The 18,848-nt window shown below is 32.5% G+C and overlaps 1 protein-coding gene across 1 annotated transcript; it reads right to left on the reverse strand.

The window, feature by feature from the left end:
• Window positions 1–17,932: 17,932 nt before the first annotated feature.
• LOC127106560 (protein LURP-one-related 4) lies at window positions 17,933–18,636 on the reverse strand. Its single transcript, XM_051043841.1, has one exon. The coding sequence runs from the start codon at window positions 18,606–18,608 to the stop codon at window positions 18,006–18,008; it is 603 nt and encodes a 200-aa protein (XP_050899798.1). The 5' UTR covers window positions 18,609–18,636; the 3' UTR covers window positions 17,933–18,005.
• Window positions 18,637–18,848: the final 212 nt, after the last annotated feature.

An 18,848-nucleotide genomic window follows, 5' to 3' on the forward strand; every position in this document is an offset into this window, starting at 1 on the left:
ACATGCGTGTTCTTTTGAGTATGTTATTGAAATGTATGTAGATATCACCCAAAGGTGAATTTAGATACATGATTAAAGTTACAATTAGTTTGAATCCATGAAGTTTATTCAAAGCATTAACGCATGAGCATGTGTAAATGTTTGCAGTTGCTACTAATATGTTTGCCTTGGACAACGCAATGACAAAGTTCAATGGGCTAAACTATGCTGATTGGTTTGAAAAGATTCAGTTTCAACTGGGTGTTATGAACTTGGATATGGCATTGATAATGGACGAGAAGCCCGCAGCCATTACGGAGGACAGTACAGAAGATGAAAAAGCTCTTCTTGAGGATTGGGAAAGGTCCAACAGGTTGTCTTTGAACTTGATGCGGATGACGATGGCTGACAATGTTAAGCCATCTATACCCAACACTGAAAATGCAAGGGAATTCATGAAAAATGTTAAAGAGTATTCAAATTCTGAAATCACTGACAAATCTGTTGTGGGAAATTTGATGAGTGAGTTGACGACTAAAAAGTTTGAATGGTCTCAACCCATTCATGATCATGTAACTCAAATGGGAAATCTGGCAGCAAAGTTGAAGTCCTTTGGTATGGATGTGAGTGAATCTTTTCTTGTACAGTTTATAATTAACTCGCTTCCTCTTGAGTTTGGACAGTTCCAGGTGAATTACAACACCATCAAAGAAAAATGGAACTTTCAAGAAATTAAGGTCATGTTGGTTCAAGAAGAAGGGAGGCTAAAGAAGATGAAAGATCATTCCGTTCATCTCACGACTCATGATGGAGTCAGTTGCAGTAAGGTCAAGCCCGACAAGAAGGACAAGAAGAAGGGAAAAGCTCCTCTAAAGGTTATTGAGGGCGGAGTCCAAAAGGAAAAAAATGAATTACAGCGAAAAGAAATGGAGTCTATTCCCTATGCATCAGTGGTTCGGAGCTTGATGTATGCCCAAACATGTACCTGACCGGATACTAGTTTTGCTGTTGGTATGTTAGGTCGATATCAAAGTAATCCTGGAATGGATCACTGGAAAGCTGCAAAGAAAGTTCTTAGATACTTACAAGGAACCAAAGATTACATGCTCACATATAGAAGGTCAGATCACCTTGAAGTGGTTGGCTACTCAGATTCAGACTTTGCAGGATGTGTGGACTCAAGAAAATCCATATTTGGATATGTTTTTCTTCTGGCTGGAGGAGCAATATCATGGAAGAGTGGAAAATAGTCCATCATTGCTACTTCTACTATGGAGGCAGAATTCGTGGCATGCTTTGAGGCCACAATTCAATCATTATGGTTGCGGAACTTCACCTTAGGGCTTGGTATTGTCGACAGTATAGCTAGGCCGCTAAGGATTTATTGTGATAATTCTGCAGCTGTGTTCTTCTCTAAGAATGATAAATATTCCAAAGGTGCTAAACACATGGAATTGAAATACTTATCAGTGAAAGAAGAAGTGCAGAAACAAAAGGTGTCATTTGAACATATTATAACAGATTTAATGATAGCGGATCCGTTAACTAAAGGTTTACCGCCCAAAACATTTATTGGTCATGTAGAAAGGATGGGCATTATGTAAAAGTCCTTGTTAACATTGTATTATTTTTGGTATATATACAAGTATAGTTTAATGTTCGTATTGTATGACAATTGTGAATTCAATTAAAGTTATGTTTCTGTTGAGTTTTGACATCCATATTATATTATACATGTTATTGTAATATGTGATGACTAGGTGTCTTTGAAAAGACATGAGAGACACATTATTGTATCCCCTAAAGTTATTTGAATTGAATTGATTCGTGATACATGGAAGTAATCAAGTTGATAAATAATTTGTGACCGCCATGATCCGATCATTTCAATTCATTAAAGATAATAACTTGGTGCTTTCAATGAATGGTGCACAATTATGGTATAAGATTGAAACATCAAGATGTCACATGAGTCAAGTGGGAGACTGTTGGATTAATTTATTATTAATTAGGTGTGACTCATGTAAACAATATTTGGCTTAAATAAAAGACACATAAATGTGATGATTATTTTGGTAGATGGATAATTAAGTCAATGGGGTTTTATTTTGAAATTCAAAATACAAATCCCTCTTCTCTCTCTTCATGACTGTTGGGACATGACTGTTGGAATAAAGTGTCTATAAAAGGACACATTTAGGCAACCAACACGAACTTTTCTCATTCCTTCTCATTTTCTCACAAATACACAAAAGTATCTTCATCATCAAAGATACAAATAAGGAAGAAGGAAGAGAGGAGAAAACAATTGCAAACAAGGATCAATAAATCAGACAAGAATCGACGTCATGGATCCGGGTACGCTTTTACGGTTTTATTTATAGAATCTAAAACACTGTGAAAATCATGATATCAAGATCCAAAACATAAAATTTTGCTAACAATATCCATTTTATTATGGGTATACGTGTGTATCTAGAATATAGGGTGTACCAATATAGGAGTACTAGTACAAAAGTCATATCTAAATTAGAATATAGATTGAATGACTAAACTTTTATTGATTGGTTGATTTATGATTATGTATATATAAATGTATGGAGAAACATAATCATTCACTTCACATACTAAGTTTGAGATTATTAATTTTTGTGTGGATGAATGTGTCATCTCTAGTTTTTGATACAAATGTGTGTCGCTCTTTAAAAAAGCTCAAAGTGTAAAATATTCCCTCGTGTTGATCGTCCGAATATTGTAGACCCAACTGTGGTATCATGAGCTTTTGGTTCAAGTGAAGAGACCGATTCACTTGTATCAAAATTAAGATAACCAAAATAAATTCAATATTGACAATGTCTTTTATACAATATAACACTAAAAGTGATAAATGATAACGAGGATCATGAGTTAGAGTCTACCAAAGATGGTAGACAAAGTGAGAATTGGTCAAAATGAATATATTCAATTGAAAAAGAATTAAACTCACTTTATAAGTGATTCGATTTTGAACCAGTAGTCCGAACACCTCAAGGTGTGAAATCAATGAGATATAAATTATTTTTTGTGAACAAGCAAAATAAGAATGGTATAAACTTGTTGCTTAATGATTTTCACAAAGACCTAAGGTTGATTTTGATGAAACATATCCACCTGTAGTGGATTCAATTCAATTTTTGATATTTAATTAGCCTTGTGGTACATGAAAGGCTTAATTTGAACATGATGGATGTTGTAACAACTTATTTGTATGCCTTAATTTTTGATATCAAATTGAGCAAGTCTCTTTATGGGTTAAAACAATACAGACACGTGTGATATAATTGTCTTAGTGAATATTTGCTAAGGGGGAGATATAAAAAATAACTCCATATGTCTTTGTATTTATTTGAAAAGATCTAGAAAATAATTTTCTATAATAGTTGTCTATGCACATAAAAATATTGGAACTCCTGAAGAGTTCAAAAACCCTACCACATGTGTGATTACCTACCCACCTTTTCATTCTATATGTGTGTTTATTCCCAACTTTACTTACTAGTGCAAAAAAAACAACATTTGCCCTTGTAAAATACCATTACTCTAACTTTGTCATTTTTCACATACTTTATGTCTCTCTCATTCATTATTGACCAATCAATAATTGCTTCTTTAAATTCTTCAAGTGATCCAAATTCTAATCCTACCTTGAACTTGTAATTCTTGTTCAGCTCCTCCATATTAAACCTTGGATACTTTGGTTCATTTTCATTATCAGAAGCATCAGGGTCACTGCTACCAAGATCATCACTATACTAGTTAGTTTCTATCTCATGGTCCACACCACTAGATGAACCAATGTTATCAACATCAAATGCTAGTTTCCTTAGAGTATCCTTGTGCTGCCTAGCTATACTTTTTTACTGTCCTCTTTTACCGTGAATCTTGGCTTGCTCATCAAAACCATCATCCAACCCAAGAACCCTTTCATCCTCACTATCATCAAATGATAAATCATGACCTTCAAAGTCACTACCTTCACCTACAATATTGTCTTCAACATTCACAACATCTTCACCTACAACATTGTCTTTACCTTCAAGTCTTTCAACTTATTTAACATTATGTCCACCTTCAACATTGATACCATCATTATGCTTAACAAAAATATTCATTTTTTCATACCCTATTTTTTAACCCTAAGATCTCACATATCATTTGCATCCTTGTATACAATTAAGATCATATCTTTGTCCTCTCCCTCTCATCTTTGGGTTTGCCTTTTGCAGGGATCATCAAACACCTCTTTGTTAGTGTTTTACCTTTGTGTTTGTCGCATCTCGAAAAATACGATTCCTCACGATGGTCGCGGAAAAAATTTATGTTCGAACAGAGTCGCCACCGAACTTTATTTATCCTAATGAAGGAATAGGAAAATATCGATAAAACCTTTAGGAAATGGAATAATGGTCGTCGCAACCATATTCGGGTTCGGGAGTGGATTACGTAAGGGGAAGGTATTAGCACCCCTTACGTCTGTTGTACTCAACGAGAACCTTTTAGTTCTAATGTGTGTTTCGTGTGTTAATTTATGTTTGTTTGTTATCTTTGGGTTATAAAATATCGAAAATAGAAATGGATGAGAACCTCAGAAAGGAGAAAGGGGAGGTTTTTTATTAGTGTGCTCGCGAAGATACAGCAATCTCCTGCCTACGTATCCTTATGGTATAATAAGGAAATCAGAGCATTCGTAGTTCAGGGAACTACGGTTGATTGGTGTTTTTTAATGAACAACTGTTTAGATCGCATCCTAAAGGCTAAACGTTGGCTTGTCTACTCTCGGCGGAGGCTTAAGCATTGGTTTGTTGTGCGCATTAGAAAGGATTAAATGGTGTTCTTTTTGAAAAGAGTTTTGGTCACACGGGGGCGACAAGTTGGATTAATATGTTGGATATTTTGTTTGACTGGTTATGTTGAGATGTTTTTGGTTGGATGACGATTACTCGGATAGTCGAGTAAGACAACTCGTATCCTAACAGTCGGGAAAGGGAATAGAAGACTCTAGACCACTTTCTTTTCATCCTTAATTATAGAAAGGATTTGATAATAATTAAGGTGTTTTAAATGGATGACGAATACTCGGATAATTGAGTAAGACAACTCGTATCTTAATAGTCGGAAAAGGGAATAGAAGACTCTAAACCGCTTTCTTTTTTCATCTGAGTGATTACGAAAATAAGTTTGCGTATGGTTGATGTATTTTAGCATGAACGACAAATACTTGAATGACTGAGTAAGACAACTCATATCCAAGCATTTGAGGAGAGGAATTGAAGACTCAAGACCATCTCCCTTTTCATACAGTTTGTTATGAAAATGATTTGATTAAGTTATGAGTTGATGGAAAAATGACAATTGTTCGACTGACCGAGTAAGAGAACTCGTATTCAAATAATTGAGGAGAGAAGTTGAAGACTCAAAGTCATCTCCTTTTTCATTTCATTATTATGAGAATATTTTGATTTAATCGGATTTAGAAGTTTGTAGAGGAAACGACAGTTATTTGAATAACCAAGTAAGAGAACTTGTATTCAAATAATCGAGGAGAAAAATTGAAAACTCAAAGTCACCTTCTTTTTCATTATAAAATGATTCGATTTGTTTGTGCTTAGGTGGATAGAAGTGACGATTATTCGACTAACCGAGTAAAAGAATTCGTATTCGAATAATCGAGGAAAGGAGTTGAAAACTCAAAACCATCTCCTTTTTCATTTCTAAATGAAATAGTATTTAACTATGATTAAGTATTTTAATTTAATTTTAATAAAGAATACTCGATGTCGGATCGAGGTTTAAAATTTGCATTCTTGTGAATGAATTGAATTTATTTAGTGAATGGTCTCATTGTAAGAAGGCCCAAGAGTAAGCCATGTGAGGTTGATGGCGATGCTTTTTCAAGCGATCGACTTACAAAGGCATTTAAAATGGGCTCGACTTTGAATCGAGAAGTTCTATTTGTTTTAAAAATTGGTTTGAACTGATGGCATGGGAATTATAATTTTTTTGTATTTTTAAGTCTTTATTATTTTTAGGTTCATTTTAAGATGAGATGAAGAATGTACAATGATATAAAATAAATATAAAAAATAAATGTTAGAAGCGGGATTTAAAAGAGTTAGATATTAATTGCGGTAATTAAAAATTAGAGTTAATCGTTAAATGTTAGGTGTTAATTGAAATCAACATGGAATAATCAAGAGAATTGCAATAAAATATTAAATCTAAAACAAATAACTAAAGTTTAAACAATTAATAAAAGTATAATTAAATTAAAACTCAAAACAATATTAAACTATCGAAAATCTCAATTCTAAACTATTATCCAAAATATTAATTTTAAAATATTAACAAAGATTAAATTCTAAAATCATTCTAAATTAAATTAAAAATTCTAAATCGCCTTATAATTCTAATTAATATCCAATCATTTCTAAAAAAGAGATCTAATTAAATTCTAAAATATTAACAAAGATTAAAATCTAAAAATCATTCTAAATCAAATTAAAAATTCTAAAATAATTCTAAATCAACTTATAATTCTAATTAATCTACAATTATTTCTATAAAAAAATCTAACTAAATTCTAAAATATTAAGAAAGATTAAAATCTAAAATCATTCTAAATCAAATTAAAAATTCTAAAATAATTCTAAATCAACTTATAATTCTAATTAATCTACAATTATTTCTAAAAAAAATCTAATTAAATTCTAAAATATTAACAAAGATTAAAATCTAAAATCATTCTAAATCAAATTAAAAATTCTAAAATAATTCTAAATCAACTTATAATTCTAATTAATCTACAATTATTTTCTAAAAAAATCTAATTAAGTTCTAAAATATTAACAAAGATTAAAATCTAAAATCATTCTAAATCAAATTAAAAATTCTAAAATAATTCTAAATCAACTTATAATTCTAATTAATCTACAATTATTTTCTAAAAAAAATCTAATTAAATTCTAAAATATTAACAAAGATTAAAATCTAAAATCATTCTAAATCAAATTAAAAAAATTCTAAAATAATTCTAAGTCAATTTATAATTCTAATTAATATTCAAAAATTAATCTAAATTATCCTGAAAGTATCTAAACTTATCCTAATTATTATCTAGTTAGCTAATTATTATTCCCTAAGATTGATCCTAATTAACAACTAATCCTAAGTCTAATCCTACTTAATCTAAACTAACTGGGTGCAAAACAAGGCATATGAGTTTTAAAAGTGCGGAATGGGCCTTGGTAACGTTTGGCCCAAACTGCAGGGAGGTGTACGAACTAAACATGGGAGTGTATTATGTAGAGAGCCTGTTTTGGGCCTGAGGCCCAATGCTTCAAAGAGGTTAACATCAACATTCACCACACAAGCTGAAATAGGGAGAAGAAAAAAGCGATTATGAAAAAACAGTCAAAATCAATAACCTTCACCTCAGCATCTTCATCGCGCCTCATCACTTCGCCGTTCTCAGATGCTAACGCAATCCTGATTCGCCATCATCGCAAGCCAGCACCTCCGTTACGGATGTGCTCCCTTCACGCCGGCGCTCATCAACGACACACTCTCCGATTCACAGATAATCGCCTTACTTGCTCGAATCACGCAGTTGTATAAACAAAGATAGATGACGTTGAATCGCGACGTCAATACAATCTCCTTCCTCTTGTGTTTCGCGACGGTGCTCGCCAAATCCTTCTTCTCTTTTCCTTTGTTTCTGTTACCGTTGCGATGGAGGTTAGTGAGGGTTGATGGTGGTGAGACGGTTGTGACGGCGGCGGTTGGGGGTTGCGTTCCCGGCGAAGACGAGGTTGTGATGGTGGTGGTGTGGACCGGAGAAAACAGATGTGGAAAGGAAGAAGAATGAAATATTTGTTTCGTGTTTGCCGGCGAGGGAAATGACGGATGGTGAACCATTCACGGTGTTGGATGGTTGTGATTCCGGTAGCGTCGTTTCAATTTGGTTTCTGTTTGTTTTAATGTTGTATTGTTGATGTCTTGCTGTATTCGTTTTGGTTTTAGGTTTTTTTGAAGAATTGCTTGGCCATGTTTATGTTGTTGTTGTCCTTGATTAGGTTCTTTTGAGAAAAAATATCGTTCCTGTTATTGTTGTTGTTCTTGCTGTTAACCTCCCCTCCTTCGTTTTTGAAGATCAGATTCAGTCTTTAAGAAACTCCTTGCTTTTTGAATTTCCCATCCCAGATTATGTGGGATTTGGTTTATTCTGTTTTAAGCTAATGCCAAAAGTGCTTTTTGGATGTTTATGTTAACCTTATGGATAAAGCTTTAAACTGAATAAATTTTTAGTTGTTTTTCAGTTCTCTAAGCGCTTCTGAAAAGTGCTTTTTATTTAAGCTATTTTTTCTCTTTGCAGGTTACAGGAAGTTACAGGAATGAAGTGACTTTGATGGATAGTTTGTGGGTTGTAATACAGCAAGGTTGGAGGCGCGCCCCAAGTTCAAAGAGATTGCAATTTGATTACCTGACTTTGGTCTTTAGGATTTATTCTCATTTGTAGCAAATTTCACTGTAATTACATTGGTTTTTTTAAGACAAATGTGTGCTTGGATTATGTAACTTATTGAATTAAAAGTCTAATAACCATTAATAATTATGTATTCAACCTTTTAATCTTTCAAAATTTAACTCAATATTTATTTATGCTAATCAATTTCAACTTTTAAAAACAACAAATTTCTAACTTAAGTATAATGAATTAATCTAAAAATAAATTTCTAATTTAAGTATAATGACTTAATTTAAAAACAAATTTCTAATTTAAGTATAATGACTTAATTAAAAAAACAAATTTCTAATTTAAGTATAATGAATTAATCTAAAGAACAACATAATTCCTAAGTATAGTAATTTAATTAAAAAAACACAATTATAATTTAAGCACAAAAATCTAAATGTGGAACTTTTAAAAAAAACACAATTCTAATTTAAGCACAAAAATCTAAATGTGGAACTTTTTAATTTAAAAACAACACAATTCTATTTTAAATACAAAAAATCTAAACATGAGACTTTTAATTAAAAACACAATTCTATTTTTTCTAAAAAATGCAAATTCTAAATATGGGACTTTTGAAACAAAGAAATCTCATGGATTAAACCAAAATGGCCGGACAAAATTGGGGTATGACAGTGTTCATATGATTAATTTCTTATCTAACTACTAATCAAAATATCAAAAATATGTTTTGTTTTCCTTAAGTTTATTGTGCAAGGTAAGGTTTTTCATCAAGAGTTTCAAGCATGGCTCTTCAGCTAGGGTTTCTTTGATTCCTCAACAAAGTGTGGTCAACCATTAGTTCTCAAGGGGGATACTTCTCAAAACATGATTTCTAAGGTTCTCAAGCATCTTTAAATCTCATTTTTATCAAGAGCATCTCAAAGTGTTATTGCTTATTTCTCAAGGAAAGTCAAAGGTTCATGTGTTTATTTCCATGCCTTCTTCAACAAGTTACCTCAAACTTTGAGCAATCTAATCAAGATACATTCAAGGAAATATTATTTTAAGATCATATGATCATCCATGTACCTTGAAATGCAAGCAAAGTCCAAGTACACTAGTTTATTCCAAGAGGTTTGACCAAAAAAGTCAACATTTAAAGTCAAAGTCCAAAGGATCACAACTCCTTCAATTCTCAATATTTTTGAATGCTTCTTTTTGAATATGACTCTTCTTATTATCCTCTACAAATTATCTTTACATGACAATAGCCAATTATGCTTGGAGAATCATCAAAAGTTTGGAGACATTATAGGTCATTTATGGACTTAGTGAAATTTGACCTATTTTCAAGTGACTTTTTCTCAACTTTCAAGGATTGTAAATTCTTTAATTTTTAACATTTGAGGCTTATTCTTTTTTCACAATATCATTTGTGATGCCCTCTACAAATTTTCTTAAAGGATCAAAGTCAAATTATGCTTGGAAGATCATGGAATTCTTTGACACATTACAGGTCATTTTCAGCCATTTGGGACTTAGAATTTTCTAAGCTACATGACCAGGTTTTCATGCCAACCTCAACATGCCATAACTTTGTGCTCAAGCATCCAAATGGGATCAAAAAGCCTCCTGAGCAAGAGGCCTCATTGAGTTGAACATGGTGACTTGGAACTGAAGAAATCACAATGATCTGAAATTTGAACTTCACTAATCTCAATTGCAAGCCAAATTACCAAGCGCTTTGGACCTAAACATGTTTAATCAAGTCTCCAGAAGTTAATTGACTCTTAAAACACATCATTTGACTGAGTTTTGATGGATTGGAAGTCACATTTTCCTCACATTCTAATCAAATTTGTTTTGCACGAATTAAGCTTGATTCCACACGTATTTGGATCCATACACATTCCCTATAAATAGAGGAAGTTATTGCATTCATTTCCAAGCTTTGGAGAGTCAAGAAATCCCTGCTTCACTTTGAAATTTTTCTAGAAAATTGAACTATCATGTTTTGAATTCCAGCTTGTTTCAATCCGATTTCTTGATTCCATTAGCATCTTTGGTCTTCTCTAAAGCTTTTGCAACAATTCCCCAACTCTAAGGCCTTCTGAAGTGTCATGACCAGATCGAGCTTCATCCACTTCTGATCACCATTTAGACAAGGTAGTTCTGAGCATCATTTAAACTCAAACAAGTTGCCATAATGTAGTCCTTCACTCTATGATGCTTTCCCCTAACTTATATGGTGTTGATTGACCGTGTTCATCATTTAGTTTAATTTTTCGTGGCATGCTTGCTTCTGAAACTTCTCTGAAATTCCTCATGCTCAGTTTAGATAAATGAATTTGGAGCATGATGTTGAATTCATGATGAAGGGGAGATCACATCGGTGGTAGTCTCATTTTTTGAATTTATCAAATGATGAAACTCTAGTGAAGGATCATCAGAGAAAATGACCGGAGTGTTTCAGGTCGTCTAAGTTTGGCCAGACACGTTGGCAATTTGAAATGTTCTGATTGGTCCATTTTGAATTAGATCCAGTGTTTTATTTTTGCTAATTTCCATAGTGCGTCCTAGCTTGAGGATTGTTAGATCTGCTACATTAATTAATGAGGCTAGATCCAAGGCTCCGTGTTTTTATGATTTTATTTCTTTTTCTTTTTTCATTTTTATTGCTTTTTCTTTTAAAATTCATAGAAAATTCATTTTGCATCCAAAAAATACCAAAATAAATTCTAAAATTTTCTTTTATTTTTCTTCATCTGATTTTTATTTTTCAATACTTATTTTTCTTAATTTTCTATTTTTCTTGAATTTTCTATTTTCTCCTTTGTTTTAATTAATTTAAAAATACTTTTATGCATTTTAAAATTCTGAAAATTTTATTTTATGCTTATTATTTTATTTTCAACCTTCCATAATTTTTTTGGCCATTTATCTGGTGTTTTGAAGGAATTTATGTATTTTCTCTTTCATTTCCATTCTAAAATTTATTTTAAAAATGTTTTTAATGCATTTTATTTTATTTCATTGCATTTTATATTTAGTTTGACCTTTGTTAACTTCTGTTAGCATTGGATCTTAGTTGATTTGATCATTGGTCTCATCAAAGTCAATGGGTCTTGGGTGTTGATGGAGTGAAAACCCTAATCCACCAAAATGGATGATTGATTTTGATGATGACTTGATCAAGCTTTTAATCCAATTTGGGTGTGATCTCTTTTGTTCTCTTCTTCTTCATCCCTTTCTTTTCCTCTTGATCAATTGGACGATTTGTGTCCATCTTGTTCATGATGTGTGAATTGGTACTTAATGAACTTTCATCATTTCAAATCTACCTCCTAATCATTCATGTATAATTTAAGGTACTTTGGATTAATGTATAAGTTTTTCCCAAGTACTATGAAACATTGATTAATGTAATGAATTACTCTCCTAGCCTTTGTGCTTGATTAATTCTCTTTTATTTTTTTTTGTGGTATAACTTTAGGAGAATGATTTACATATCATTTCTCTAGCATGTATTAACACAAACATTATTATTGACCGACTTCAGATAGTTGCGACTTTTGCATAAGTCCAATTATGATTGCTTAACATAGTGCTAAATTTATCCTAAAAGAAATTCATTTTCATAAGTGAGATTGTAAGTCTCGTACTCCTTATGGTGTTATGCGAAAAATATTGTTTCATTTTCACTTATGAGAGCTAGTGGCATACTTGTTATTTTATCCAAGTTGGATCCCTTCTCATAGGTGATGTGGAGGTCCATGTTTTCATACTTGTCGGTGAATAGTTGAGTGTTCTCCAAAAATGGCAAATCATCTTTCTTTTTTTGAACACTAACATCACTTATTAACATATTTTTGTATTGATCTTACTTTAATATTATTTATCATATTCTCTTTATTCTTTTGTCATTTACTTTATGCTTTTATTTTTAGCATCTCATATCATATTGTTTGTGCTTATATTATTTGTTCTTTGTCCATTTGGATTTCTCTTTCTTTCAAAGACATTAATAAAGAAAAAACCCCGATTTTTTTTTGATTCTCTGAATTCATGGACTTATGGTTACTATACTTAGCATTGTTGTGGAGTTATGGACTTAGAACCAGGACATTGACCCTTGATTTGGAAGCTTGTGATTTGATGCCTTGGGATTCATCTGGTACCTTTGACTTTGGACTTCTTTTGAAAACTTGACTTGGTTACTCTGGTTTCATCTGATGCATGATTTATTCTTTGCTTATTTGGCTTTCTTGAGGTTTAATCCAAATGAGGAAATTCTTGTTTGACTTATGTCATAAAGCTTTCTATCTCTTGGTTAGATCTTTCCTCCCTAGCTTTTACTTTATACTATAGGAAAGTCTCTTCTTCTCCTCTCCTTCTTTGATTTTTAATCTTCTTTCTTTTTCAAAAACCTTCTTGTTTTCAAACTTGAACCATTTTCTCAATAAAACCTTGACTTTTCTTAAACATATTTCAAAATAAATTTCAAAAGACTTAAAAAATACATAACTCATTCAAACCATTTTGTGCCCTTTGTGCATATTTTCCTTTTAAAACTTTTTCTCAAAGTTTAGACATGAGGCATTTTCGTAGCTGAGATGTAATTCTCCTACCCCCATAGTATTGATGATAATTCTTTTCCACCTAAGAGAGATAGTGGCATACTTGTTGATATTTATCCAAGTTGGAGCCATTCTCTATGGTGATGCAAAGTTCTTATACTTGTGGGTGACTAGTCGAGTATTCTCCTTAAAATGACAAAATATATTTTCATTCAAAAATGAATCCCAAACAAATATCGTTGTTATTTTTACCATGAACTACGAGGTTTTGATCCTCCATTGCACTTTGTTGGTACGTAGGCATGAGGCTCAGAAAGTCTTGGCAAACACAAAAATGATAAAAACATTTCTCTTATCATCTTCCCAATCTTTTGCAAACAATACCATTTTAAATCCAAAATGCATAGATTTTTAAAGAGGTTCCTATAGAGTACAATAGATGTTTAGGGTGCTAATACATTCCCTTTGCATAACCAACCCCGGACCCTTATCTCTTTTTATTAGTTTTGATTTAAAACTTCTTTGGGTTTTGTTCGTTCTTTTCCTCTTTCCTTTGGAAATAATAAAATCGAGCGAGACTCTTACTTTATGAGTTAAGTTAATCAATAGCTTAATCTTAAAATTTTTACCGCTACACACTTCCGAATTCATTTCAATGGCTTTTGTAAAAACAACTTCAACATTACTGTTATTAACTATCCTAATGTACTTGTCAGCTTCACTCTTATACCATCATAGCCAAAATTGGGAGTGTTCAAGCTGAGTTATATCTTTCACAATACTAGTAGCTTCAAAGTAACTCCACTTACCAAGATCAATCTCTAGTACATGTTCGTGTCCTCCAATGTAATATATTACATATTCCATAGTAAATATACCCCCATAATGAAACTTTAATATAAAACTCATACTGGTAAGTTGACGTGAAACACAATATCTGAATGGCTTGATAAGATTCCTGTTCTAGTTGTCATCGAATCTCACAGTTTGCATTCGCCGTCTGCCGTCATTTCATGTTCCCGTGTTTCTAAAAAACCCTAATTGTTAATCATCCAACTGATCAAATTTACTAAAGTTCATATTTTAAATTACGCAATTAAATTTGGATTTGGATAATATGTTTGTGTTCCCGTGTTTCTAAAAAACCCTATGTGAATAATATGTTTGTGTTCAATGAGATTTATTATTAAGTCATATACAGATTATCAAAAGATGCATCATGACTTATATAGACTTTTAATTTTGGAGTCTAATGTAATTATTGAATCCCAAGATGTGGAATTATTTAAGAACCTTATCAAGAAGGATAAGCAAGAGAGTTTGAAATACTAAGGATCTAGGACTGAACACAAATAGTTCTCGACTAATTTTCTTTATCTTGTGGAAGGAGATGGTGCAAATTTTATTCAGAAAATTCCTATTATTCTTAAAGTGGAAGATGATCCTAAAACTTAAAAATAAGGTGTTGATTATTTCGAGACATATGCACTAGAAGAAAGGACGACTATAATTAGAGTATCATTTTAATTAGTTTTGTTGACATGAACTTATAGTTCATCAAATGGATGTCAAAACGAAATTTCAATATTGAGATCTCGATGAGGAGTATTACATGGAGTAACCATAAGGTTATATGCTTCCTGGTAATGAACAAAAGGTGCGGAAGCTTGTCAAATCCTTGTATGGATTAAAATAAACACAGAAACAATGACATCAAAAGTTTGACTTTGTTGTTACAAGATTCACCAATTAATAGGGAGGCTATTCCATTCGAGAACCATAAATGGATGCTCCAATGCCACGAATGAGCCACAAATGAAGAGAGTTGGATAACTGTTCATCTTAAACGGTGGCTCCGATCTCCTTTACGACGGTGCAGGTGGATGTTTGGTTAGCACTCCAACGCCAAAGTCAACTTAAGATTCAAGATGAGTATACTGAAATTGAAGATTAGAGATTGTGTATCGTGTTCTTCGCATGTGAACTATTTTTATAATTTGGGTCGAGTATAGTAGATTTGAGATGGATTGGGCCATGGTCATTTGAGCTTTTGGCTAGTCTAGAACATAAGTAAAACATATAGTGCCACTGGTGAAAGACTGCGTAAAATCTGTAAAGGAATCATCAATCTCAGGAGTACACAAATAAAACATCTTGAATTCAACTACCTGATTTTTCACACTAGGCTAAAAATTTGATATACAAGAATTTTTAAAAAATTCGGTATATCATAATTAAAAAAAAAAATCGGAAATTTCCTACTCTTTAAAGATATGATAGAATTTTGCTGCTTCCTAGATTTTTTAGAAAATCCGGTAAAAATCATAAAAAATTTTCTTCTGAAAATGCTAGATTTTTTAGAAAATACAATTTAAATGCACCTGATTTTTTTAAAAAAATTTGATAAAAACTCATTACATATTTATAAAAATGTAGTAAAATTGCAAAGTTTTATCAATTTTTGAAAAATTCATACTAGATTTTTTGCTACAATTATCGGAAATTTAAAAAATTAAAGCTTTAATTATAGTGATTTTTTTTACCAACTATAATTTTGAAATAGATAAATAATTTGAAGGGCATTTAGAGTATAACTGGGATTGTCAGGACAAAATCTACTTACATATGCATAGCTCTCAAATTACATATCTTATGTTCAGTAAATAAATAACAGTCTAATGATCTCCAATGTGAATAACCTTTTTATCTACCCACAAATTAGGATCATCATGCTTGTAGAAGTTGATGTGATAGTTGATAAGTGAAAATTTTGACTATTTGTGTACAAAAAGATTGGCATTTTCCAGTTCTAAATTGCGATTTCATTGATTAATTTCCCCGATTATTTGAAAGAATGTTATATATTTAAATTTCGCTTTGGTATCCTTGATGTGTGTGCTAAGTGAACAGGAAACCAAATAACAAAGGCACAAAACCAAGAAGTTAGGAGTAAAGCATTTGTTGAAAATAAAGCTTGCTCGTCGGGCGAGCATTTGCGAAGAAGAAGCGAGCTCGCCCAACGAGAGTTGGCGAGCCGAAAGCGATGAAATCCAGGAACAAAACTGCGTCATGGTCGTCAGGCGAGGGTCTGAGATTTTGAGTTTGTCGGACGAGACTTTGCTCGCCAGAAGAATGTCGATATTTTCCAATGACGGTTTGATGCATTCTTGAGAGACATATGGGCAATAAAGTGATTTTCGCTGGGCAAGATAGGAAAATTTCAATTTTGTATAAATATGACCACATCATATTTTTTGGGGATGATTTTGGGAACGTTTAACCTCATTTCCATCAAACACAATTCTTTAGTTAGGAGAGATAGATACGTAGAAAACAACAAGTGAGGGTGTTTCTTGAAGACCCGTAGTTGGATTTGCCTCTACCATTGAGAAATCACGGTGGATGTTTGTTCATCTTCATTCTTCTCCTTGTAATCTCTTTCTTGTTGGAATTGTATGTAAGTTTACTTTTATAATGTGTATTTTTATTAATCATGGCGTTATGTATAATCTATTCACGAGTCTATATCGATGTTATCCTTGTTTACTTGTTTTATCTATTGCTTTGAAATGTTATTAAGAAATACTCTTCGAATCTAGATCTAGGATAATTATCTGTTAGATGCTAAACTCTAGACATAGATTTAGGTTTCACATTCGCGTGAGTATCGAATCTTAATGCTCCATATTGTTTGATATGCTGAGAGATCATCGATTAAACAATACGGTAGAAATCTCGACGGAAGTTTAGACATGAACCCTATTGTGAGCGATACGTGATAATATTGATGAATGTTTAGATTGTGCATAACTGATTGGTAAATTACATGTTCGTATGATGGATGCAATTCAATCCTATAAAGCTCTCATTTCTCTCCAATGCTTATTTATTTATTCATTCGTTTTGCATAGCTTAGCTTTAAATTCAATCCTAACAAACATAAGCTTAGAATTATAGAGACCATTGAACAACATTGATATCGCACTAATCCCTGTGGAATCGATAAAAATTAAAATACTTACTTTTGCTTTGCTGCTTTACACCATCACCAATAGTCCCCAAGGAAATTCCCCTTCATATTTTTTCAACGGTTGCAACCTCTTCGAATCTATCCTTGCTTCCACTTGCACCGGTTATGGCATTGTAGATGTGCCCGCATGTGGGGCCATGAGACTGTTTAGTATGTCCAGGCCGTTTAGTGTGAACGTGATAGCCTCTGAGGCAATCAACTCTTGTACTTTGTACTTCAAGGTCTTACAATCTTCAACTATGTGTCTAGGTGCTCCCAAGTGGAACTCACATATGGCATTCACATCATAGCCTAGAGGAAGAGGTATTGGAGGAGGCTTGAGATCCCTTAACTGCACTAATGAGCCTTGGAGGAGGAAATGAGGGAGTAATTGTCCGTAAGGCATAGGAATTGGATCAAACTTTTTCTCTGGCCTCCTTAGTCTTTGTTGGTCTTGTTGAGCATAGAAGTTTTACTGCTGATTTGAATATCGATTTTGATTCCGCGCTTGGTTCCTCTGACTTGGTAGGGGAATATGCAATGGCTGTTGATAGGGAGGCCTTGACAGTTATAGGAAAACTCATTACGGGTTTTTAAAAATGAAGTAAAATTGCAAAGTTTTCACCAATTTTTAAAAAATTCATACTAGATTTTTTTTTGTTATAATTATCGAAAATTTCAAAAATTAAAGCTTTAGAGTGAATTTTTTAACTAACTATAATTTTGAAATAGATAAATAATTAGAAGGGCATTTTGATCAATATAAAATATAAAGGAGATCCGGGTATGACTGGGATTGTTATGACAAAATCTCAAACATTCATATGCATAGCTCTCAAAGTATATATCTTCTGTTCAGTAAATAAAAAAAAAAAGAAAAGATCCTGATTTTGTTCATGCTCTTTTTATACAAACTCAACCGAACACAAATTACAAAATGAAATATTTACATAAAGCCGCACATCAATCCGTAGACTGTAATCAAAGACATTACAAGGGAATGATCCGTTCCAGCTGCCAAATCCAAAGTTAGAACATCATTACTCAAAACAATCCCTGAACAAGACTCTTTTTGCTTTGCCTCTGCTATCATTTCTCCATTTTTGTTTATTATCCTAAAACCAAATGATTTTCCAATACTCATTCTTTCTATCCACAAATTTTGGGACCCAACTTTAATCTCGCATGCTATTTTACCTGTGAGACATCTTTTAACTTGAAACCATGGTTGCCCCTCATGACTTCTAGAATCAGAATTGTTGCAGTATTTGTGACCTTCCCAACATCCAAAAGCTAGTAATCTCTTTTTGATACTGCAGACAACATTTCCTTTTAGATTCATGAGATTAACTTCTCTTCCACCCTTTGTATCATAGTTATCAACTCTATAAACTATGCTACCATTTGAATCATAGACAGTGCAACCATTAGAGTGAAGAACGAGTGATTTCATCCATAAAGTATATCTCTCTCTTTTATTAAGACACTTATCATCATGAGCCTGAGGTGATGTTGTAGGTTCTTGTTTTTGAGGATGAACTTTGGCCATTATATTTTGTTGTTTGATTGTAATAATCGAGATGGAGCTTATGTTATAATGAATTTTGCTTGCCAGCAGCTTATTTAGATGGCATTTCTATTACAGGTCTTACGTACTAACTTGGCTTTTTCTTGGAAGCACCTTTTGGAGATACTTCACTTTATTATTATGATATTCATATCACTCGTGGAAAAAGTGCTTTAAATTACTTAATTAATAACTGAGGTTTTCAATCAAATTTTTATAGAC

This window comes from Lathyrus oleraceus, chromosome 7 (assembly GCF_024323335.1).
Source record: "Lathyrus oleraceus cultivar Zhongwan6 chromosome 7, CAAS_Psat_ZW6_1.0, whole genome shotgun sequence".
NCBI classification, from domain to species: Eukaryota; Viridiplantae; Streptophyta; class Magnoliopsida; order Fabales; family Fabaceae; genus Lathyrus; species Lathyrus oleraceus.

What these genes read in the sequence shown, in the direction of transcription:
- LOC127106560 (XM_051043841.1), bottom strand. Translation starts at nt 18,608, where the DNA reads ATGGCCAAAGTTCATCCTCAAAAACAAGAACCTACAACATCACCTCAG.